Source organism: Spermophilus citellus, assembly GCF_964194105.1.
Source record: "Spermophilus citellus genome assembly, chromosome: 5".
In the NCBI taxonomy this organism is placed as follows: domain Eukaryota; kingdom Metazoa; phylum Chordata; class Mammalia; order Rodentia; family Sciuridae; genus Spermophilus; species Spermophilus citellus.
In genome coordinates this window covers 132,162,647-132,188,779 of record NC_138186.1, presented here as the reverse complement: position 1 = coordinate 132,188,779, position 26,133 = coordinate 132,162,647, and the positions used below count along the sequence as shown (strand labels likewise).

General features: G+C 35.7%; 1 protein-coding gene and 1 long non-coding RNA gene across 9 annotated transcripts in view; one reads left to right on the top strand and one right to left on the bottom strand.

The window, feature by feature from the left end:
• LOC308649639 overlaps positions 1-19,772 on the top strand; it is a 66,304-nt gene extending 46,532 nt beyond the window's left edge. For 3 of the 6 annotated variants that reach the window (XR_014022130.1, XR_014022131.1, XR_014022132.1), the window contains 2 exons: positions 17,038-17,194; positions 18,768-19,772. This is a non-coding gene — a long non-coding RNA (uncharacterized lncRNA). Of the gene's footprint in view, positions 1-3,580; positions 3,712-17,037; positions 17,195-18,767 lie in introns of those variants that run through there. The other 3 variants (XR_014022129.1, XR_014022133.1, XR_014022128.1) reach the window with 3 other exon arrangements.
• Positions 1-26,133, bottom strand: part of RNF217 (ring finger protein 217) — a 131,600-nt gene that overhangs the window by 17,445 nt on the left and 88,022 nt on the right. For all 3 annotated transcript variants that reach the window (XM_081295361.1, XM_081295363.1, XM_081295362.1), the window contains exon 3: positions 17,048-17,212. In XM_081295361.1, coding sequence (XP_081151487.1) covers positions 17,048-17,212 — 165 coding nt within the window. The remainder of the gene's footprint in view (positions 1-17,047; positions 17,213-26,133) is intronic.

The window sequence follows — 26,133 nt, the reverse complement described above, 5'->3', positions numbered from 1 at the left end:
TGCTTTATTTTAGCTCCATATTATCTACTGAAGAAGGGGAGGAGGTTTGAAATTATATGGCCTTATCGGGAAGCTGAATATTACTCCAAGACAGTGAAGTGAACAAACTAGCCATGGAGATGTCTGGGGGAAAGAACGTCTAGACAGAGGGAAGAACAAGTGCAGAGACCCTGAGATGTTTTGAAGCATGCATGGAGGGCATCATGGCTGTGGCAGGGAGAAGGAAGTACATGCAGCTAGAGGAGTAATGGGGTGGAAGCATGTCCAGGCTGTGAACTGTCACATGGTTGTCATAGGACTAGCATTTGCGTTAAGATGAGAACCACAAAGTTTGAATCGGAGGGATCAGAGGGGTGATGTGAACTGTCTCAGGTGAAACAGCCTCATTTTGGGTGCTGGGTTAAGAACATTGAAAAGTGGGAGAAACCAGTTAGGAGTCTATTGTAAGAATCCTGGAAAGGGAAAGATGATGTCTTGCCCCAAACTGTTGATGATGGAACCCTGGTATGAGTTCAAACTCTGAATAAATTTCAATCAGATAATCGATTGACTAGAAGTGAGTTATAAAAGAGAGTTGGGATGACACAGAGTTCTTGGCTCAAGCAGCTGGAAGATTAAATGGTTATTTAGAGAGATGGGGAGTTATGGGAAGAACTACTTGGGGGAGAAGATTATTATTGCATTTGAGAAGTCTATTAGAGCCCAGAGAAGATGCTGTATAGTATTTGGATATACACCTTTTCCCACAGTTCCCTAAAACTTTATGATATGTCAGCTGCTGCCACCAGCAAAATTTGTATTGTTTTGAATTCCTTTTTTTATTGGTGTTTGTTTTTTGGTGCCAGAACCTAGGGCCTTGCACATGCAAAACATGTGCTATACCACTGAATCACCCCAGTGCCTCTGTTTTGAATTCTTGTTTGAATTTGCTCTATAGACAGAGACGGCAACTCTTAAAACTTGAAATGAAATGAATGCAGTATCTAAGAGAGCTTAAGATCCCCTAGCAAAAAAATGGCCCCATCAGACTCCAAGGGGAAAATGAGTAAGTAGCTTTCAACTCAAATGTTCCCCTGTGGACATGGTTCACTGGACTTCATCCTTCTCAGAAGCCTTCATCAACTATAACAGACTCAACAGGGCACTCAACTCCCTGGAGATGTTTCAGATTTTTCTTTTTCTTTTTAGTCAGGGGATAATTAACTCACACAGGTGGCTAATGTTGGCATTATGGATGTCCTGCAATGCTTGGGATCTCCTGCACAGTAAAGAATCAGACTCTTTCTGTAAAATTTTTAAATGCATTAGATGTTTGTGTTGGTGAAAATCTGTTGGAAAATATCTGAACTTAGAAACCTAACTTTATTTTACATATAAACACAAAAGAATGTTTATATAGTTTGCAAATACAATGAAGTTTTTTGTCACACTATTACTGTATAAAATGAGGAAAGATTGACTGCATTTAGAGCATAACTCCATTTTATATATCAGCCCAAAACACAGTTCCAGTACTTCAACTACATACACATATAAATATAAATACATATGAATAAGCATATATATGTACAAAAATGTTCTTTTTGTCTTTTTTTTTAGAAGCTTATACTTTCTTTCTTTTTTTCCCTTTTTAAAATTGATTATTTAAAGCATTACATAGCTCATGATATATCTTTTTGTCTTTATGTTAAAATTTAAAATGTTAAATCCAAAGGACAGGTATCGATAGAATTTGAATGTCACTTTAAGATTTCTTAAATGCAATGGGTATGTATAAATCTTATTGCATCATTATTTGTTTTAATGTTATGTTACCTAAGTATTTACACAATGATATATATTATATTATAATATTTTAATTTTTTCTATATTATATTCAAGCTAGGAGAATTTTCTGACTTTTTAAGGAAATGTAACAGGTGGTCACATTATATATTTAAATCTTGGGATAGTAAATAAGCATTAATGTTTTTGGCATTAAAAATAGGGCATTAGAGGCAACACAATCTAAGTCCAGGAAGTATTTGCTGTCAAACAATCAGGCTATTCTCATGTCTACAGTTCATCCTTCGGCACACCGGGAAAATAGCAGTAATAACCACTGCTCCAAACTAAGATATTTCATGCAATATGAAAAATTAAAAATGGTAAATCAGTGATCCAGTGGAAGCTATTTTATTTCCTGAGTGGCACTATTTGGAAGCTACTCTCAGCCCCTGTGCTTTTGCAGTAGTAAATAAAGTACTGAAGAACTGTAGGATATATATATAAGAGCAAACATGGATATGCCAACCTTTTCCCCAGTAACCACAAGCTACATAGCTATGGCTCAGATATAAATGACCAAAGTCATAGCTTTTGTGTTAATCTTATGTGAACAGAAGAAAATTAATCATTTCCTCTGAATCAATATATTCTTGCCCAAAGCATCCTATTATAGGACTTAAGAGGATAAAATATCTAAAGAGAAATATCTCTACAAGTAATTTCCCTTAATTGCAAATTCACAATAAATTGTGAATTAGCATAGTTTATTTTCCTTAGTCCTCCTTTTGGTTGTTACTCAATTGACCTGAAACTGGCTCTATGTCTTAGAATGGTGGTAAATATTTTATCCTTACAACTTTCTTTTGAGAATTAAATTAGACTACTATACACACTGTTAAGGCTGTCATGTTATTTTTACTGTGTAACATCTCAAAATTTTATCAAAAGACAAGTAATGATTAAGATCTTGATAGCATACTGGAATTAGCATCTTACTATCACACCTGAGGATCTGATGAGGAAAATATAATTATAATAACTGTAATAGAGACAGACATACAGTAAATGTCAGTAGGTATTAAACAGTGTTATTACTGTGCTAATACCATAAAAAAGATCACTGGACAAGGACATTTTGTAAACATGGAATAAAAATGGCTTATCAGAATTCGGCAACCCCTAATAGTATTTTGGCATTTCTTTCTTTTTTTAATGGTTCTGACACTTGAACCCAAGACCTCCCATATGCTAGGTAAGTCCTCTACCACTAAGCTAAACCCACTCATGGATGTTCTTTTAATAACAGAAAAGTGATTATCTTGTCACCTAGAAATCAAAAACGTGTTGATCCTGGAATAAAATAAATAACTTAATTTAAATTCATAAATCACATTACTTGTATACTAACCTAAGAAAATGTATAATTTCCTAGCATGGTGTGGTGGCACACACCTATAATCCCAGCAACACAGGAAGCTACAGCAGGAGGATCATGAGTTCATAGCCCAGCCTCAGCAATTTAGTAAGGCCCTAAGCAACTTAGTGAGATCCAGTGTCAAAATAAAAAAATTAAAAGGGCTAGGGATGTGGCTCCATGATAATGCTCCCCTGAATTCCCAGTACACCGTCCCCAACCAAAAAAGTATAATTTCTTAATTAATGATCTCTACTCAATGTCTTGTTAAATGTTTTACATAGAGATGTGAAATTATTTTATTTTTTTTAAGAGAGAGTGAGAGAGGGAGAGAGAGAAAGAGAGAGAGAGAACTTTTTAATATTTATTTTTTAGTTATTGGCAGGCACAACATCTTTGTTTGTATGTGGTGCTGAGGATTGAACCCGGGCTGCACGCATGCCTGGCGAGCGCGCTACCGCTTGAGCCACATCCCCAGCCCCAAGATGTGAAATTATTTATAAGAGGAAAATCAAGGTGGTCAACTCCAGGTAATCTAGTCAATTGTGACTACATTTCTAACACATTACATACATGTTTAAATAAATATTTATTTAATCTGACATTAAGAAAAAAGATAATTTGGAGAAGAGAATTTGATGAATTCCCTTTTAATTTCCCAAATCAATAAAAAAGCAAACTGTTCTGAGAAACATTAACCCTAACCTTGGTTTAGTAAGTTCAGTATTCCAAGCAACACTTAAACTTTACCCAAGGAAGAATGGAAAAAAAGTGTGTGTCTGTGTGTCTGTGTGTGTGTGCAGCAGCCAAATCTCGAAAGAGTTGTTTTTCTGTAAGCTCCACAATTCTGGAAAAGCTGTGATGTTATGGACCTCCTGTTTCCTGATTAGATTTTATTTTTAATATTGAACTGTTTCAAACATTTAAAAAATATATAGATAACAATGTAACAGCTACATAGGGACTCACCACCCATATTTAATTATGTTGACATATTGAGATATTTGCTTCAGAAATATTTTTGAAGCGATAATTCTTGCTTTGTATAATGCTTCCTTTGTGTATTTAATGTTTCTTGACTGTAACTTCCTGCTTGCTTTACACTCTTGCTTGCCTCACATAATCAGGTAAAAGGGCCTGAATTTTTTACCTGCATTTTAAAAGTTCATGTGTTAAAAATATATACTGAGATTTCAGAAGTCTGGCCTTTGGAAAAATGGTGTTTTAACAATTTGAAACTTCAATAGGGAAAAACATGGTATGCTAGATGTCAAAATCTGGCTAACTGGAGAATAACCAATACTAATTAGCTAATAGTAAACCTTTTGAGTCAGATGGATGGCTTATTAACCATTCTTTTTTAAAAAATTATTTCTTTTGTAGTTATGTATGGAAAAAATGCCTTTATTTTATTTGTTTATTTTTATGTGGTTCTGAGGATGGAACCCAGTGCCCTCACACATGCTAGGCAAGTGCTCTGCCACTTAGCTACACCCCCAGCCCTTATTAACAATTCTTAAAGATTCTTTACCCACATTCTTGAAGGTTTACTAACTGCTTTTATTTTTCATGATAGTTATCATATTGGGCAATACTATTAGGCCTTTAGAAACATCCAATGGGTATATGCTACTACCTGAGACATATTTAATAATAAATATTCATTAAAAGTTTCTCTTAAAAAGTATGCTGAACAATAAAACTATATGTGGCAGCCATTTCTGGAAAGGAAACAATGAAATACTTGTTTTGTTTCTTTCCTTTAGTTTAGTCAGTGGTAGATTGCTCTATCATTTAAAGAACTACAAATGGCTGGGCCAGGTGGTGCACACACACCTGTAATCCTAGTGACCCAGGAGGTTGAGGCAGGACAATAGCAAGTTGGAGGCAAGCCTCAGCAGTTTGGTAAGATCCTGTCTTAAAATAAAAAGGAATGGAGATGTATCTCAGTGGTAAAGTGTCTCTGGGTTAGATCTCCCGGACCCAAAACATATATGTTTTTTAAATACAATTGTAATGACTGTGCACTTTAGTTGAGGAATTTTTTTAAATTTTCAAATGAAATACAAATTTTTAAAAATCATATTTGCATTTGAAAATAGTAAGCCTAAGTTATATAACATGATTTTTACCATGATTTTAAAAATATTGAATTTTCCACAATTAAAAAAAAAATTCAATCAAGCATGGTGGCATATGCCCAAATTCCCAGTGGCTTGAGAGGCTGAGGCAGGAGGATTGCAATTCAAAGCCAGCCTCAGCAATTTATCGAGACCCAAAGCAACTTGGTAAGACCCTGTCTTAAAATTTAAAATATTAAAAGGTTTGGGGATATGGCTCAGTGGTTAAGCGCCCCTGGATTCACTGTCCAGTACACACACAAAAAATTACTAACAAATAATAACTCCGATAATAATTAAAAGCTAAAGTTTAAGTATGTATGAAGCTATGAACATGGTATTTATAGTTTTATCTTGTATATTACTGTTATTTTTAGGTGTGCATCTAACTCAGATTGTAGTATCTCATCAAACATAGTCTAAAAATGAATTTTTTTGTGTGTAAAAATGAACAGATATTTCATATTTTCAACAAAATTTAATTTCCTTACTTTCTTTAAATTTATTTTAAACATTAAATTTCATAAACTAGATTTAGTTTTGTTGATAACTAAATAAAAAAGAAACTCAATATTAGTACAGGTTTTCTGTAGAGTAAGAATCTTATAAAAAATCATTTGTAAGATAACAAATGGTATTTCATAACTGACTGAAGAAAATTCTGTATTAGAAGGCAATGACATTCAAATAAAGATGCTAACCAAAGTTGATCTTAACACAGTAACATAAAATTTTCATAAAATGTTTTATAAATAGGTAAATTCCAGAAATGTTTGTATATGTTTACCTAAATGTGAAAAAAACACACTTATAAATTTTCTGATAAATGTGAGAAAAAACTTTTAAAACTTATTATCTGTCAAAAATGAATTATAATACTAATTTTGATTTCTTAGCACAAGTTAATTTCTTAATAATACCATACCAAGTATTAAATTGGTCTTTCCACTTTAGAAAAAGGTAAAAATCTCATTATGGGAGAAGTAAAGGAGAGAAAAGAGTTACTCTATTGAGAGTACCAATTAAATGAATTTTTAGATAATCAAACTCTGCTTGAATGGGCAATTTTTAAATAATTATTTTGTAGTTATAGGTGAACACAATATCTTTATTTTTATGTGTTGTGGAGGATCAAACCCAGTACCTCATGCCTGCTAGGTGAAAGCTCTACCTCTGAGTCACAACCCCAGCCGAATGGGCAAATTTTACAAAGGCATAATCATTTAAAATTCATCAGTATGGATACATAAATTTCATGAAAAATTAGCAGTAAGATTAAGTAGCTAAGAAAAGAGACTCTTATGTATCAAAACTTAAAATGTGCTTAGAAAGAAATTACAAATCAGTTGGTAGGATAATTATTTAATAACCATTCCAAGATGGAAAAACTAGTTTCAGTACTCAATGTATAATAATCACGAAAATAAATTATGGGCCAATTAAAGAGTTCAAATATTTGGAAATCAAATGGCTTAAAGACAGGAAGAAAACACACCTTTATAATCAAACATATGAATAATAAATGATTAAGTTTAGAAGAAAAATATGTATGAAAGATTTGTAAATATATATAAAAAATATGTGTGTGTCCAAAAGGTAAGAGAAAGGTATATATGGTAAAACAAAAATTTGAAAAAATTTCAAAAATATATATGCAAACCTAAAGATAAGGATTAACCTAGAAATAAGGACTATCAAGTAAAAAAAAGAAATAAACAAACAAAAAACACTATCATCTGAGTAAAAAGAAAAAAGGAAAATATGTAAATAAAATACACCAGAAAACATTTTCAAATAAATAGTTCACATAATTTGATAATAAAATTTATGCCCCAACCTAGGCCACATAAATAGGCAAAGGATATGAACAGAAAACTTTAAAAAGGTTGCATTATAAACTACAAAACATATTGTATTTTAAAAGAATATTTATATTCAGTTCATAAGTAAATAAGAAAGTGCAAAATGTGAGAACAATGCATTTTAAAACTATTAAATTTAAAGAATTAATGAAGTGTTCACACAGAAACAAATCCTCAAAATTTTTCTCATAGAATTACAAATTGTTTCATTCCTTTTAGAAAGCAAATTGGCAGTACATGCCCAAAACTAAAAGCACTGATATTTAACCAATAATTCTACCTTTATGCATGTTTTAGAGGTTCAAAACATGGAAAAAAGATACATTCAAGATAAATATCATCAACACATTATATACAGAAACAAACCTAAACCAGCTGTGGTGTAGAAAGGTAAAATATTCACATAAATATTACACAGTTAATGAAATGTTTTGAAAAAGGCTTTAGAATTGTTTGGGCTGTTAAGTGAAAAAACTAATGTATCAAATTATTGGCATATTTTAGATAAAACACTACAAAAAGTAATTCCAATGGGGCAAAAACCCCATTTGACACAGTGAGTAAAGTCCAGGACTGAATACTCTGCCTCTTTGCCCAAATTTCCAGCATATGTTTTATTACCTTTATAAATAAAATGATTATTTTAAAATAAAAATCCATTACAATCTTGAATTTAGAACATAATATACCTATAGCAGGGTACAAAAATATAAATATACTTTGCTCACAACAAAATTTTACATATATTTAATTATTAATATTAAAAGCATTTATATGAAAATAAATAACAATGGTTTTGTCCATCTGAAGAGAATACACGAAAGTTTTGTTTTACCAACCCTCCTACCATCTTCCTTTTTTATATTTATAAATTTTAAGAGATATATTTATGGAAAGAGCCTAAGCAAGTAAAATAAACATGAATTCATTAATTTTATCTCAATTTCTATCATAAATATAGAAATGTTTCATGGGGGGAACATAATTTTAAGGTCCAACAACAAAAATCAGAATAAATAAAATCTTTTAGGCTGCACTTAAAAGAAAAAAAAAGTTTGCACTCAAAACACGTCATAAATCGTGAATTAGATGAATATAAATTTCATAAATTTGAATTTGACCAGAAAACAGGTTCTCAGCTACAATGTAGTCATGTAAACAAATTCCCTGGCTCTTTTCCTTTCATCTATTTAAAAGGTAATTCTTCTTAAAGCCCAGACCATGGAGCTATTTCTACAAGAGGGAATCAGCATGCAGGCTTTCTTTTAACTGATTATCTGTATTTGTCAAAACTGTGGGAGGTTATTAGTGTGCTCAGAAAATTCCTTGTTTCATTGCTTTTTCTTTTACACACGAGGGTCGATTTAATGTTAGATCAAGGGATTAAAGTCATAAGTGTATGTTTTTATGTATGACTTCATTTCAATCAGAATTTCCTCAAGGCATAATGCTGCAGTATTGTTCATTCAGAGAATAATCCCAGAACTGCTGACTGGCAATTGTTTTTTACAGTTTTCCAGGGAGATATAAAGTATACTTATGAGCAAAGTGCTAAGTAGAATGACTTAACAGCACTCAAATTCCCACTAGCCTGTGGTTTAAAACTGAGCAGTAGCTTCAAATAAACACAAAAGGCAAGAAAAAAGGAAAAAAGGTCCTCCTTTTGAATTGTTTTTCAATGGGATGAAAAATATAAGGGTACTGAACAATCGATGCACTGAGCTGAAATAGACCTAAATAAATAAATAAATAACTGAATGAATTTGCCTCCTACAGGGAAAACAGACAAAGCTTTAGCTCACACATCTCTATACATCACTTTTTACAAAGCTGGTTCAATTAAACTATTTCAAAATTTCTTCCAATTGCCAAAAATACAACATTATCATTTCATGCTATACTGTGGGGAGCCATTCTGACACGTGATTGGGTGACTCCCGTTAAGGGCCTGAGGCACTCTGGCTGTGTCGGAGTTATCCCGACCCTTTCCTGATGAGAGAGCCCATCCGTGTGGGGGTGTGCGTAACCACTGACCCTGGAGACCCAATCACTGACCCTGACCTTGGAGTGCAGCCCCCCCTCAACCTTCATTGGATGGAATTCTCCCCTGAATCTCTTGTCCCCCCAAATAAAAGGCTGATCCCCGGCGTGTTCGCTCTCTCTCTCTCCTGCTAGCCCAGAGTAATCCTCGCTGCCCTGCTGAGCGGCTGGAGGCAGGGAAACAGGGAGACCGAGCCGTCTCGGACCTAGCATTAAAATAAGGTACTGTCTGTGTGTTTTATTTTGATCTCTTCTAACTAACTGAATGCCAGAACCTCATTAATGAAACCACTGCGCAGGCCGCGTGGTAGAATTGGCGCCCAACGTGGGGCATTCTGAATTAGTTAGATTGAGTGGGAGCGCGCGCTAAAAAGATTAAGGGAAAGAAATAAAGAGAAAGGAAGATAAGGAAATAGAAATAAAGAAATAAAGAGGAAATAAGGAAGATAAAGAATAAAGAGAAAAATAAGGAAGAGGTGACATTTGGGTCACAAAAGTAATAAAGAGGATAAAGAAAATAAGAAATAAGAGAAAGGAAAAAGTGACATTTGAGTCACAAAAGTACCTGGAAATATTGAAGGAAAGAGACGTTAATTTACTTAAAATGGGAAATTCTACTTCTTCGGATAAGGAAATGTATCTAACTATTTTAGACAGTATAATTAATCAGAAAGGAAAACAGATAAAGAAAACTCAGTTATTGCAATTCTTAAAGATTGTAGGTGAATATTGTCCTTGGTTTTGTGACCAAGAGTCTCCAAATTTACTTACTTGGGAGAAATTAAAAAGAAAAAAAGTTTGTCTTTTTTCCCGACCCCCTGAAGACCTTATAAAAGCCATTCAAGGAGCTGTTAAGTCTATTCAAATGGAAAATCAGCCTGAGGCTAAGTTAATTACCTTTCCCTTGAGAACAAAAGCACTAGGGACCAAGGTTAGAAATGTGAACTTAGACTCGCAGCCCCATGCGGAGGATTCAAACGGCGCAGATCAGCCCGCTTTCTCGCCGCCGCCGGCATTTCCTCCTGGCGGGAGCCCGGGAATTCCAAGAACGGTCGCACAGTGTGACGTCACTAGCGGCGCCGACCAGGACAGTCCGCGATTTTTACCGGAACAGAGACATGGATCACAGACAGTTTTCTTAGGACCTTCAGAGACAGTTGAATTAGATCCTGAAACGGGACCGACACAAATCCCTACTGGGATTTTCGGGCCGCTTCCTGAAAATACTGTAGGTTTAATTTTGGGGCGTAATAATTTAAAGGGAGCTATTGAAGTAATACCTGGCGTGATAGATTCAGAATTTAAAGGGCAATTATATGTTACTGTAAGATCCAATTATGCCCTAAGACTCACCCCAAAGGATATTTTTGCTCAATTAATATTATTGCCTTGTGTCTCAGAAAGGCACCTGCCGGCAGATTCAGTTTCTAAACCGCCGGACAGAGTATATTGGTCCCAGTTAGTGCGACAAGAACGCCCTTTATTAAAACTTAGAATTAATAATAAAAATTTCCTAGGAATAATTGACACAGGGGCTGATAGTTCAATATTGTCCAGCCGATTTTGGCCCAGGCAGTGGCCTCTGCATACAGCCTCAGCTAATCTAGAAGGAATAGGAAAAATTTCACAGCCTGCTCAAAGTGCCAACTATCTCCGTTGGGAAGATTCTGATGGGAACAGTGGAATATTTAAGCCTTATGTGTTAGAGTCTTTACCAGCTAATCTATGGGGAAGAGATATACTAGCCAAAATGGGACTGCTACTAGTCACCCCAAATTCTATAAGGTCAGTTGAAGAAATTAATCAGAGGTATTTTCCTGGAGATGATAGGGAAAACTTTCAGGAAGAATATCTGTTTACAAGCCAGTCTCCACGGCAAGGATTAGTAAATACTTCAGGACAAAATTTTTATTAGGGGCACTGAGTACTTCCCCGATCCTTAAGACAGCTGAAAAAATTACGTGGCTCACAGAAGAGCCTATTTGGATTTCTCAGTGGCCCATCTCAGGGGAAAAGCTTAAAATAATTCATAGATTAGTTGAGGAACAACTTCAAGCTGGTCATATTGAACCAACACTTAGCCCTTGGAATACACCTATTTTTGTTATTAAGAAAAAGTCAGGAAATTGGAGATTACTGCAGGATTTAAGAGCAATAAACCAGATAATTCAGCCTATGGGATCATTACAGCCAGGACTTCCCTCCCCCACAGCCATTCCTTTAGATTATAACTTGATGGTAATAGATTTAAAAGACTGTTTTTTCTCTATAAGGTTACATCCTGAAGATTGTGAAAAATTTGCTTTCACTGTCCCAGCAGTTAATTTTAAGGAACCTGTTAAAAGATACTGCTGGAAAGTCCTTCCTCAGGGAATGCGTAATAGCCCTACACTGTGTCAAAAATATGTTGATCAGGCAATAGATCCCATTAGAAATAGCTTCCCTGATGCATACATTATTCATTTTATGGATGATATATTATTGGCCCATGCTAATTCAGAAGTACTTTCAGAAATTTTTACTCAGTTAGAGACCTCACTTACAACTATGGGTTTAAGTATAGCTCCTCAAAAAATTCAAAAGGTATCTCCTTTTCAATATCTAGGTCAGATAATTCAAGGGAGTACAATCCGTCCTCAAAATCTTCAGATAAGAGTTAAGGAGTTACGTACCCTTAATGATTTTCAAAAACTATTAGGAGATATTAACTGGCTAAGACCATCCTTAAAGTTAACTACTTCTGAGTTAAGTCCTTTATTTCAGATATTACAAGGAAATCCTTCTCCAACCTCTCCACGTCAACTAACTTTGGAGGCCAAAGCAGCCTTAAGGAAAGTGGAAATTGCAATTAAAAATGCACAGCTTACTAGAATAGATCCTAAAGAAATACTGTATTTATTAATATTTCCAACTGAACATACCCCAACAGGAGCCATATGGCAAAGATTAGGAGTTATTGAATGGATCTACTTATCTCATTCCCCTCAAAGAACATTAATTCTTTTTCATGATTCTATAGCTCAATTAGTGATTAAGGGTAGAACTAGGATTTTACAATTAATTGGATCTGAGCCTGATATCATAATTATTCCATTTTCTGTTCAACAGACTAATTGGCTTTTTCAAACTTCTAGTTCATGGCAGATAGCTTTTGCAGATTTCCCTGGCCAGATAGATAGCCATTATCCTCGTGATAAGATTGTACAATTTGCATCATTAACATCACTTATTTTTCCAAAGATTGTACTTTCCCATCCAATAGAGGGAGCTTTATCGGTGTTCACAGATGGTTCCAGCTCTGGTAAGGCAGGTTTCTTCAGCCGTGTTCACACAGAGGTAATACAAACTTCTTATACTTCAGCTCAAAGGGCAGAACTTCAAGCCCTGATTTTGGCCTTAGATTATTTTTCAAATGAGCCTATTAATATCTATTCTGACAGCTTATATGCAGTCAGAGTTACCAAAAATATTGAAACCTCAGTTATTGGATTTACTTCATCACAGGAGTTATTTGAATTATTTCATAATTTACAAAAGACAGTGCTAATGAGGAAGTACCCATATTTTATTGGACATATCCAAGCACATTCTAGCCTCCCTGGACCTTTGGTTGCAGGTAATGATAATATTGATAAATTAGTAGCTTTTTGTCAACAGATGTCTTCATATGACTGTGCCCTAGCTTCCCATTCCTTGCATCATCAAAATGCTTCTAGCTTACGTAAAAAATTCAGTATTACCAGAAAACAGGCTCGTCAGATTGTAAGCCAATGCCCTAAGTGTGTTATTTACACTCCATCTCTGCCATCAGGGGTAAATCCCCGTGGTTTAAAACCAAATCAAATATGGCAAATGGATGTAACTCATATTCCTCAATTTGGTAAGCAATGTTATGTGCATGTCATAGTGGACACTTATTCTAGATTTATTTTTGCCACAGCACGTACTAAGGAAAATACTCAACATGTAATTTCTCATTGCTTAGCAGCTTTTTCTGTTTTAGGGTGTCCTATGCAGATTAAAACAGATAATGCTCCAGCTTATGTAAGCTCTGCTTTTCAACAATTTTGCCAAGAGTTTCAAATTAATCATAAAACAGGAATTCCTTATAACCCTCAAGGTCAAGCCATTGTAGAACGAGCTCATTTATCTATTAAACTTCAATTACAAAAATTAAAAAGGGGGAATAAGATAGTGACTCCCCAAAATAGCCTTAATCATGCCTTATTTGTTTTAAATTTTTTAAACTGTGACACAGAAGGTCACACTGCTGCTGAGAGGCAAATGTCTCCCTCGGTGACAGGCCCTTTAGGCAGAGTTCTGTGGAAAGATTTACAGACTGGTCAGTGGAAGGGCCCAGATCCGGTAATATCATGGGGCCGAGGGCATGCTTGTATTTTTCCAGAAGGTGCTTTTCGTCCTATCTGGGTGCCTGAACGTGCTATCAGACATGGAGGAGATAGAACCCAGACTCAAGCGACTGAGGATAGACACGGAGGAGCCACAACCCAGAAGGAGGAGATATCGGAAAAAGATGAAGAAAGACCAGATTGAACCAGCCGAGAAGCTGATTTCGTGGAAAGATGTGAAGAAATTGACAACCCAGGCTTCCCAAATACTTCGACGCCTAGGAAAGAACAGGACACCAGTCTTGATGGTAGCGACAGTAATTGCCCTACTGGGCTGTCAGGTAAAAGGGAATCAAGTAGACACTTATTGGACATATTTCCCAGATCCACCCCTGGTACACCCAGCTGTGTGGACTGGAGAATCTATTCCAGTATTTACTAATGACTCATTCATGATGGGAGGATTTACAGATACTCATATTACTCCCAATCATGTGACTAGATTTAATTATTCTGGCTACAGTGCCCAATTACCTTTATGTTGGTCACATGATAAACATGCTGGCTGTCTGAAAGTATCATTTGAAGAAAAGACAGCGATTGGTAAACCTAGACTGACAAATAATTCTATTTATGGAGACTTAAAACCTAATACTAGATCAATAATTAAGATGGGACTTTCCCATAACAAGCCAGTCATTTCTGCAAAACCTCCACCAGTACCCCACTGTCCAAATAGTTCTATAATTGAAATTGGCACCTTTCCTAAATGGATGGATTGTGTAAATACCTTTCCTGTACAACATAAGGTGTCTAAAGCTAGTGGGTATATTTTAGACTGGTCTCCAAAAATTGATAAGAGACAATTACGAAGAAATTCTGCTATGACACCTGCAGGATTTGTTAGTAATATTTTGACTTATAGTGAAGGAGGCATTCAAAGAGATATTTGGCGTTTAATTGCTGCCTCAGAGTATTTACATTTTTCAGACAAACCTTTACCAAAATTTGTCGGCAAGAACTGTAAAGAGGGATCTTGCTATGGCCTAAGAGCCTGTGTCCAATCTCCTTATGTTTTAATTATTGGAAATGTAAAAGTTAGATGGATAGATGATAGATATTTTGTTACTTGTAATAAGTGCAACCTAACCAATTGTATTTCTAGGTATAATGGAGGAAAAGGAGTGCTGATACTTCATCAGCCCTCTTTTGTTTTATTACCTGCTAATATTTCAGAGCCATGGTATGCTGATGCTGGTTTACAAGTCCTGCAGCAAATTCATGCCCAGCTAACAAGACCTAAACGTGCTATTGGAGTCATAATTGTTGGTGTCTTAGCACTGGTCTCATTTATTGCCTCAACTGTCTCTACATCTCTGACATTGTCTCAGAATATTCAGCATGCAAAATTTCTTAATAATTTAGCTCAAAATACTTCCAAGGCTCTGCGTAATCAAGTAAATATTGATGAAAGGATTGAAACTAAATTAAACGCCTTAGAGGCGACTGTTATTAACATTGGTAATGAACTTTCAGCCTTAAAATTTAAGGAAAGGCTTAAATGCCATGCTAATTATAAGTATGTATGTGTTACAGCTGCCAAGTACAATGCTTCTCTCTGGGATTGGGAGAAAATTAAAACCCATTTATTAGGTATTTGGCAAAATAGTAATAATAGCTTGGATATTCTGGAACTTCATCACCATATCCAAGACATTCAAAATAATAGAGCTGATTTTTCAGATCCTTCTTCTTTGGCTAACCAAATATTGAAGGAATTAAATGGATTCAACCCTGGAAATATTCTTAAGCACTCCGCTTGGTACCTTATTGGATTATTCTCTTTGCTGTTAATTCTCTTTTGTATTGTAACTATAGGATGGCGAGTCTTCCAATCAAGAATCCGGGGACTCCAGAGAGTGAACCGCCGCCTCATTGTTAAGAATAAAAAGGGGGAATATGTGGGGAGCCATTCTGACACGTGATTGGGTGACTCCCGTTAAGGGCCTGAGGCACTCTGGCTGTGTCGGAGTTATCCCGACCCTTTCCTGATGAGAGAGCCCATCCGTGTGGGGGTGTGCGTAACCACTGACCCTGGAGACCCAATCACTGACCCTGACCTTGGAGTGCAGCCCCCCCTCAACCTTCATTGGATGGAATTCTCCCCTGAATCTCTTGTCCCCCCAAATAAAAGGCTGATCCCCGGCGTGTTCGCTCTCTCTCTCTCCTGCTAGCCCAGAGTAATCCTCGCTGCCCTGCTGAGCGGCTGGAGGCAGGGAAACAGGGAGACCGAGCCGTCTCGGACCTAGCATTAAAATAAGGTACTGTCTGTGTGTTTTATTTTGATCTCTTCTAACTAACTGAATGCCAGAACCTCATTAATGAAACCACTGCGCAGGCCGCGTGGTAGACTATACATTTTACTTACGGTATTTATAAAACAGTATGTGAATCTGGAATAGTAGATCCATATATTAGTATTATTCTCAATAATAGGATTTATAAAATACTTTTACTACTTCAAATTGTATTCACAATTATTAAAATTTTAAGTATTTCTGATAATTTGAATTTCACTTATCTGTTCTAAGTCTCCAGGAAAGAAGGAATTGCAGAGTTACTCTTAAAAGAAAATTAAGCTCAATTTGGATATGATAACCAAAAGTAAATTTGGCAACAGATAAAAACCACATATAGTAGAGTGTACATATATACACACATAAAATTTTCTAAAGTAAGCTAGAAAAAACACTTCAACAGATCCCTATCTTATAAGAACCTTTGTTTTGTTTTGTTTTTGTTTGTTTGTTTGTTTGTTGTTTTGGCTGAATTTACTTGGTGATCTCTCTTTAGGAGGATCTTCCCTTGCTATTCGCATGGCTAACTTTCAATATCCAGGTTTCAGCTCAAATGTCTATTAACTCTTGATTACTTGAAAGATTATAAGAGGGAAATTAAAGTGGGATTCATAAAATCCATAAGTCTTGATTTTGAGTATTAGTGTCTATCTCTAGAAATATACAAAGAAATGAAATGATCAATTTAAAGTAATCCTAAAGTGATATGCAATGGCCAAAGGACAAGAAAAGCAAAGGACGGTAAGGATTCAAAGCCTGCATATTTAATTGGGTAGGGATTACAGTAGTGTGGCAAGCTAGAAATGATACGCTTATATCATTTCCAAATTAACTTTTCCTTCTTAATTTTTAAAGAAAAAATAAAGATTTTGATGTTTTAAATTAATTCAAGTGGTCTCCTTAAATTTTGTAATGTAATGCAAATACATAATAACTCATAAGAATACACCTTGTTTATATATAAAATGTTAAGTTTAAGACATGATATAATTTCTCTTCTAAAATGAAACAGCAAATACTCTTTCTCCATACCTGTGTTCAGATAATCATAAATATGATTCACTTCAATATCGTGGATATTATTCAATTACATTCAGATGTACACATTTCTTCCCTTTCTTCCAAAAGGTCATCTCACCTTGCACTTTGGACACTTCTGGGCATTCCTCTGCCCATGCTCGATCTCGCTGGCCCAGTGACGCAACAGTTTGTCTCCTTTTTTGTACTCCTTGCAGTTAACACCTTCATGCCAAGGAGAGTGGCACTTGAAACACCAGATGAATTGGCAAGTGGGGCACTGGATCTGTGCAGAGAAAAATAATATTAAGTACTAGTAGACAGACTGAAAGAACAAGAATGGAGATGCTTGGGAAGTTAGCAAAAGTGTTACAATTTAAAATGCCTCCCTTTCAACAAGATCAGAGACGGAATAAGACATGAATATTCTGTTATTAAAAGAGGAATGAATTGCTTTAGCAAAGATGATGTGGCTGTTCATAGACCACACTTGAATTCAACACTTGGGAAGTTGTAGAAATCAAATTGCCTTTATGAACATCTCCAGATGGAAGCACCGAGTAAAACCTGATGGTTCTCAATGCCCCAGATCCAGACACTTCTGCTCCCTTTAACTCACTTTTCCCTTCCATCAATTTCCCAGGTTTTTCATTGCTCTTCATAACAATGACTTGCTTCACTTTATGAAATCAAAGCCCCACAGATACTTCATCACATGAAAAACACACTAACCAATACACTGCTATACTAACCATCTGCTGTGAAGCAGCATCCAAAATAATGGGTACCCTTGGTTTGCTTCCAATATAAGGAAGGCTAGCTATAAAAATAATGCAAAGAATAAAATAATTAGAAATGTATCAATATAGTGACCCTGTGGCTTGTATTGAGGAAACCATCAAAAAGAGGTCTTCATGCCATATCAATGTTTATAGCAGCACAATTCACAATAGCTAAACTGTGGAACCAAACTATATGTTCTTCAACAGATGAATGGATAAAAAAATGTAGCATATATACCAACGGAGTATTACTCAGCAATAAAAGAGAAAAAAATCATGGCATTTGCAGGTAAATGGATGGAGTTAGAGAAGATAATGCTAAGTGAAGTTAGCCAATCCCCCCAAACCAAATGCTGAATGTTTTCTCTGATATAAGGAGGCTGGTTAATAGTGGGATAGGGAGCAGGAGCATGGGAGGAATAGACAAACTTCAAATAGGGCAGAGGGTTTGGAGGGGAAGGGAGGTGGTATGGAATTATTAATATGGTGGAATATGATGATCATTATTACCAAAGTACAGGTATGAAGACACGAATTGGTGTGCATATACTACGTATACAACCAGAGATGAAAAATTGTGCTCTATATGAGTAATAAGAATTGTAATGCATTCCACTGTCATATATAAATAAAAAAAGAGGTCTTCATATTTTCACTATGTGGAAGTGTATATGAGCATCTGTGTACACGTTCATTGAAAATTGTCTTCCACTTGTCATGGAAATGTTTTATCTGTCTTCCTTTACCTGAATGGCAGTGGAGTATGCCACCCTCACAGAGTATTTATAGTCTATATATATATATACATATATATATATATATACATGTATATATATATATAGTCTATATATACATATATATATGTATATATATATATACATATATATGTATATATATATATACATATATATATATATATGTATATATATATATAGTCATATAGACATAATGGACTTTCCCCAGCCTCATTTGATTAAAATGAATTATCACTTTGAATGAATGAATTAAAGTGATTAAAATGAATCACTTTGAATGACATTTATAACTTTTCTTTTCTAGGCTCCTGCATATTAGGACACTGCAGCATGGGTGAATGTACTAATGTTTTGAAGACCAATTTGAATTTCTTTTGGTAAACTGTGCACAATATCACCACTTACTTCTTTGGATCACCACGTTTTGATAATGGAGATTCCACTACATAAATTAACTGACAATTACAATCACAGCTCTTCTGTTTATAACTCAAAGCACTGAAGTTTTCACTTACGTCAAGAATAAATAATGCTTTCCTACACAAATGTGAAAATTCAGAAGTACTTCTGTTTTTAACTTTGGATAAAACAATAGAATTTGTCATTAAATTAAAAATCTTCATGTCTTTTTAAAAAAATTCTGTTAAATGGAAATATTATGCAATATTTTTTTATCTTCAAGATAATCCTACAAAGTAAGTATGAAGGTAACATAGCAGGTATGTGTTAAGAAGAGATTTAAATATACATTTGTCTGACTCCAAAGTCAGCACTTTCTAACTGTGCAGAAACACTTGCTCACACTCAGCAGTGTTCCTTCTTTAATAACTGACAACTTAAAACATAGTAGTCAAAGATTGTTAAGTGGTTAAACTATTCAGTGATTCAAAATTCTACATGAATCCCAATGAAAGGTGAACTATGAAAATCCTTTTCAAGATTTTCATAAAAATTGGAAGTTTCCTTGGATAGAAAAAAAAGATCTCATGATTCAGTTATTTAAAATAACTGTTTTTGCCTTTTTTGACCACGAATATTAAAATAAGTCATTTTTCAAAGAAGAATGAGTTGAAATGGGTGTGTTTCAGAAAATAAAATATTATGTTTATTCCCTTATGTCATTGAACACTGAAGAACAGATATCACTATCAATGGAGCCTTCCTTCTGAAGACAGTGAATGAAATACAAAGAAAAAAAAATGACATCATTTTTCCTCCTGTACCTGCCAATATGTCAGGAGGACTTGAATACCTAATTCAGTTCTCTTCTATTAGATATAATCCATGATTTGAAATTGCTGGGCTCTAGTGTCATTAAATAAAAGTGTAAAAGGCCTCTTTGGTTTTTTAATCAATCTTAGATTTTATTTATGAAATGAGTAGAAATAAAACTTTGAAATGGACTCATTCTATGAATATCAGACATTATTATGGTTCAAGGATCCTTGTGAACAAATGTTGAACTCACGTCTTTGGATCTCCAACAAAGTTAATGAGAAGTGTGCAATTCTCCCAAGGTACCAGAATGAAGGAATCTGACGCTTGGTGTCTAAACCAGGCATGGTGGCTCCCAACTGCTTGTGATAAATAAGTCCTACTGATGTCCTACCACCCTTCTCACCAACAAAACAGAACTAGTGACAAACTGACAGGAGTCATGCAGCAAGCTCTCAAGTGAATATGAATAAGGAAAATTCATACTCAGCTGCTTACCATGCTTTGGATTAAAATTATGAAAAGACTAACTGCCAACCTAAACAACATTGGTATTTAGAAACTACATCTGAATTGTTTCAATACTGACTTTTTGGTCTAAAGACGCCTTATTGACCTTAACTATATTCCAAATTGGCCTTATGTAAACACATATAGACCTCAACACCACACCTTCCTCCACGCTTTTATTCAGTTATTCCCCTCATGAAATGCCACCTCACAACCACAAGTCTGCCACATGGAGTGCCTTGCCTTCTGCATAGTCATATTCATACAGAAGCAGGAGAAGAGGCAACATCAGCATTGCTTAAGAGCTCGTTAGAAACAGAGAATTCCTGAAACCTCACAACCACTGAATCAAGAGTGCACATTTCCACAAGGTCCTCAGGGGATTCATATGCATGCTGAAGTCTGAAATACACTCTTCTATACCAAGTGATCCATGGTTTTGTCCTGTACACAATTTATTGAATCAGGAAAGGCCAAAAAACATGTATCCTCTGGTTGGCACGTTGGCAAACTGCCTAAGAGGCCGCTGCCATGAGCTTTGCCCAGCAGAGGTGCTCATTGTTGAATGTAGATTAGCCAAAACAGATTTTTTTCTCTCCTGAGAAGTGCAATGGGGACACATATACACGCTGCCTTTGCCATTGAGAGGAGCTGAGTGTCCACAGTGAAGATCACTGGAGAAGGAAATAGGCATTGACTTGTGGTGAGATGACAGAGGGGCTCTCACGCCACCAGAGAACTATCTGTTTCTCCATGAGGCCTCCCTGGGTGGCTGCTGAGACTGGTTTCCTGTCCTTCCCACTTCCTGTGTTGCATTCAACAAACCTCACTCATTGAGTCAGGACAAGAAACAGCACATCTCTACTTCCTATCACTGGAAAGACTACAATTAACACAATCTGTGTCTGTAATCTTATCCTAATATAATTTTTCTTACTTTAAGATATCTTCCTTATTCCTCCCTATGAGATGCAGTTCTCTCTTAGGGAATTTACGTTAGGCAGGTAGATGTGCAATCTCCTTAAGAGTCTACAAGTTTACTGAGGGCAAAAGCTGGGTCACATTCATTCTGTATTTCCTGAGTCAAGTAACACAGACCCTCTGACATATGGTGGACACTCAGTAAGTTATTTGTAAAGTGAATTAAATGAATTCAAAGAAAAACCAACATCTCTAACTTAGAAACAGTAGCTGAGATGGCATTACCATTTCTTAGATTCCCAGATGATGTTTACTAAATATTTTTATTAATGTGCTAACTCTTTTTACACATTAAAATACACATTGGGCAGAGGGTGCAGCATGAGTCACCACTCAGAGGTCTCAGGGCACACGTGTAAACAAAAAGTGTTCCAATGTAGCCTGAACAGAGACATCACTTTACCAGCTCACCTCTGAACCTTGATGAAGTGTCCAATAAATAGGGTCTAGTAAGTACCTACAGTGTGGGCTTGTCTGCCAAAATATATTGTGATTCAGAAATTTCTTATATGAACCATGTAGAAATTACAGGTGTCATGCTGGGCATGGCATTACAAGCCTGGAAACTCAAATGCACTGGAGCTAAGGTAGGAGGATCCTAAGTTCAACACTTACAAACTGTTTCAAAATTAAAAAAAAAATACAAAGGGCAAGGGATGTAGCTCAGGTAGAGAGTCTGCCTCTGGATTCCATTCCTCAGTATTAAAAAAAAAAAATCACAGTTATCAGGCTAATTTCCTAAAGAAACTAACCAATACAGTAAATGATTTGGAAATCTTACAGTTATAAAAAGTTTAAGAACTGAAGATGCATTTCCTGTACAGGAGAAGACGTGAAAGAAGTGTAGGGTGTTCCAGAGATGAGAAAAGGAGTCTTGATGCACAGCTTCAAACACCTGTAAGGAAGTCATTTGTTCCTTTATAATATCAAATCCTAAAGTCGAAGCACAGCCATCAAAGGAGAGTCCCCACACAGGAAAATGGGCTCAACTTCCTGCCTTGCTCTTATTCCCTGGGAGTCCAGTGCCTACCTGGGATCTCTCCCTGCATAGGAGCACAGTTACATATGGGCTCCACAAGGCACTGTTCCTTAAAAGAGATACCAGATGTGGCCAAGTAACCCTTGTGTTACTGTCTCACAGCACAGCTGAAATTGGGGTAAAAAAGGAAAGAAAAAACTTTTCTAAAGTTTGGGGACCAAAAGCACACATAACGATGCAGGGTAACATATGACAAGATAAGGTATATCAAGTTACAGTGCATACTTACATAATTAATCTTATAGACCTCCCTCAATATTGTTTTCCTAGCTCCATTTACATATGTAACACATTATTTATTGCATAATACACCCTCCTGGCTTTTATTTTTAAGTGAGAGGTATGCTCTTCCAGGGCAGCACGTTGGAACTTGGGTATGGGGTTCTCTGCAGTGTCTCCCCTGAAATTGAGAGTCAATGTTCATACCATTCCACCTGGAATCATCTTTAAGCACCTACAGATTCTACAGAAAGGTAGAAATACAGGGGGTAGTAGACAAAAAGTGCACAGACTAACCTTCTTCCAGAACATCTTCTGAGTATTTTATAATGAGAATCTGACTGGCTAACTTCACTCCCTCTCCAGCTAGTCAACAGAGAGAAATGATTCTTCACTTGTCTCTTATGCTGAAGACTCAAGGGAAAACAAGATGAATCAAAAAAAAAAAAAACCAAAAAAACAAAAAACAAAAAAAAACAAAAAACAAAAAACAAAAACAAAAACGGTAGTTCTCAACATTGTAGGCCAATATGTAGGACCTATAGGTCTTAATTATTACAATTATCTAGTTTTTTTTTTAAGAGTCAGATATAGGCTAAAATATCAGATGTATTCCAACATTCAGCTATGGATAGAAGTTGAAGCCCAAGCAAAAACTCTGAAAATATCATGGCCAGTTTGTGTGTAAAACAAAGAACAAGGTTAGAAAATACCTCATTAGTGACTAAAGGGAGAAATGCACTTTAATAAAATTTAGTAGGCCGGCATCAGAGCTGGGCATTAGACATTTTGTCAAAGGAAGAGTATAACACCCCTTTTGTTTAACTGGCCTCTTTAAGTGGACTAGACGACTCATTTTATCTCCCTCATAAATCTATGCCAGCAGCAATCATTTAACAAACTACACTTGTTTTCTATCGGTTTCTGACACAGATGATGCATTAATACCAACAGAAATCAGCATGTGTCATAAACTAGACTGACCTTGCAGAGCTGAATCACAGTCCAATTCTCAAATTTGTAAACACTGTCAATTTAAAGTGATGGTGTCAGGGAAAAACAAAAGAGCAAAGGAGCACACTAATCACACTTTCATGGGCAAGCATTACACATCTCTATATATGAAAAGAAATTCTCAAATCATTTCTACCAAAGAAAACTTTAGCACATTGTAAAGCACATCAATTAAGGACAACCTATGGACTCTATGGTGTTCTGAAAGCCCTTAGAAAAATTCTTTTACTACACAAGGAAATAATACATTTGTGCAGTTTTATAAAATGTGATTTCTACCCAGAGGGCTTGTAATTGTAAGAGAATAAAAGACTGCTAAAGATATAAGGTCAGAACAGAGAGAGTTTCTCAGGGATATTTTATTGGTTCTTTTCTTCCACCTTACGATGAGTCACAGCTCCTTTGTGTAAATGATGACGGTTCTGCTTAACATTTGTGGGAAGAACAGGAGGACTTATTATTAGTTTTGCCTCAAGGAAACCATAAAGAGAATTGCCTTCACCATGTTCCTGTGTGGAGAGGCATGACCTTCAACTCTCACTGCAAAGCAGCCTATGCTTGGGATGGGAAAGGAACCTGGAACTGCACCTATCACAGTGAACTCCTGAGTGAAATAACTTAGTGGCTTTTAATCCTGTGCAACCTTCTACCCTCCCCTCTCATCCATGAAGAACAACAGAATAACCATCAATGTTCTTTCCCTGAAAAACATATGCTCTTCATTTTCATGACTTCCTTGTCAAAATTCCTTCTCTTCCACCTCAAGGTTGATGACTTCTATCAGGTCACTCCTGAACTATGTTTCATGACATCTATTTCTTGATGCCCCCAAAAGTCTTCAAACTTAACACCATTAGCATATCTCAAATCAAACCTTCTTCCACTCCCCAAAACCTTCTTTCTTCCTCCAGACACAATTTCTTCCTTGCTTTATTCCCACTGCGCACTGATCTCTGTTCATTTTGACTCCTTACTCTTTTCTCCATAGCCAGGGATGCTCATTTTGCTCCCCTTGCCTAAGTGATAATGAACATTATAATTTTTAGCATGCATTGAGCACTTTATGTGTCAGTCGCAATGCCAAGCACTCTACATGTGTGACTTCATTATGTTCTTACTATACTCTTAGGACATGGATACCATTACTGTTCCCATTGAAAGATGTGAAAACGGTACTCAAAGTTACAGAGCTAGTATGTGGCAGGCTGAGAATTTAGATCTAGTTTGAAATCAGTGCTCTCACCCAACTTTCCTCCTTGGTCAATTCAGCATTTCAAGGCTTAGTGTGTTTGCCCTTCAGTGAAGTCCTCCAGTCTTCCATGTCCTTTCTTCTCCTATACACTCAGAATTTTCCATCTACATTCATTACAGTTCCAAATGTTATTTACACATTGGACAATTTATTAGTTCCTTTAACAGAGGTATTTGGAATGCATACTCCACAGGACATGGTACTATAGAGTGAATGGAAATGAAGTAGGGAATGAAGTAAGTAAGGTCCTGGCCTCCTAGAGACTAGTAAAGCAATAGGCATAGATATATGCCATAAAACCCCAGATGATAGTTGCTATGGAGAAACACTTTGGATACATAATTTTGGATACATAAACATAATATGTCTGCCTCTAAGCATCATATGAGTACATAACAGTCACAATTATGTTTTTTTAATTTTTTTAATTTTCCCGCTACTAATGTATTTCCAAATTGGTGGGCAGTTGGTGTTGCATTAATAAATTTTAGGAACTATTTAGGTTAGAAATTAAATTTCAAATTGGGAATTGAAGTCAATCTTGTAGAAATGGGATCATAAAACCTTTTAGCATCATGACGTGAGTTTCAGAGAGAAGACATAAATATTATGAATGAAAGAATAAAATTGGATTTGACAAGAGGCAAGGTTGTCTCAATGTAAGTCTCTCAATTCAGGAATGTACTTGTTTAATTTGATATAGTATGAGTTGACAATGTTCAGAACACAATGAAAAGCTCTATTACTCGAAATTTTTCCAGCTGAGGTTGCTGAATTAGTGCTTCTAAGGATAAATGAACATGAAAATGAGTTCTGGTTACTGCTTCTTAACTCTACTCTGTTCAACCTTTTCCCATCTGCTGATTACACAATAATTAACAAGTGGTCTTTACAAAGAGCTATGCATGAAAATGAAATCCCCAAATATAATATTTTAGATCTCAACCTTCATGTGAGAAGCATTTACTCAATCATAACATTTCCAAACAACTTTAGCCTACTATATTAAGTGCCTCTGAATTTTCAGGAAAAAAAAAAACAATAATAAATGCTCAAAGAATAACATTAGAACAAGATACTGTAACTCAGTGACTCAAAAGTAGTACCACTAGGCTGGGGATACAGTTCAGTGGTAGAGCTCTTGCTCAGTATGTGCAAGGTCCTGAGTTCCATCCCCAGCACTGCCCCCAAACAAAACAAAACAAAACAAAAGCACTAGTACAACTGAGATAAACATTACAAGGGATTTATCAACAGTTACAAAACCCACTTAAGGATATAAACATAAGGCAGTTGCCTTAGGATGCAGCTTGTTGCATTTGAGTACTTGAATTCACTACTTTTGAAGTTATGATAAGCTATAACAGTTTGGAAGTGAGTTCTATTACTGGAGAAACTGAATTAAAATTAAAAAAAAATACAGCAAAACGAAAGATGTCC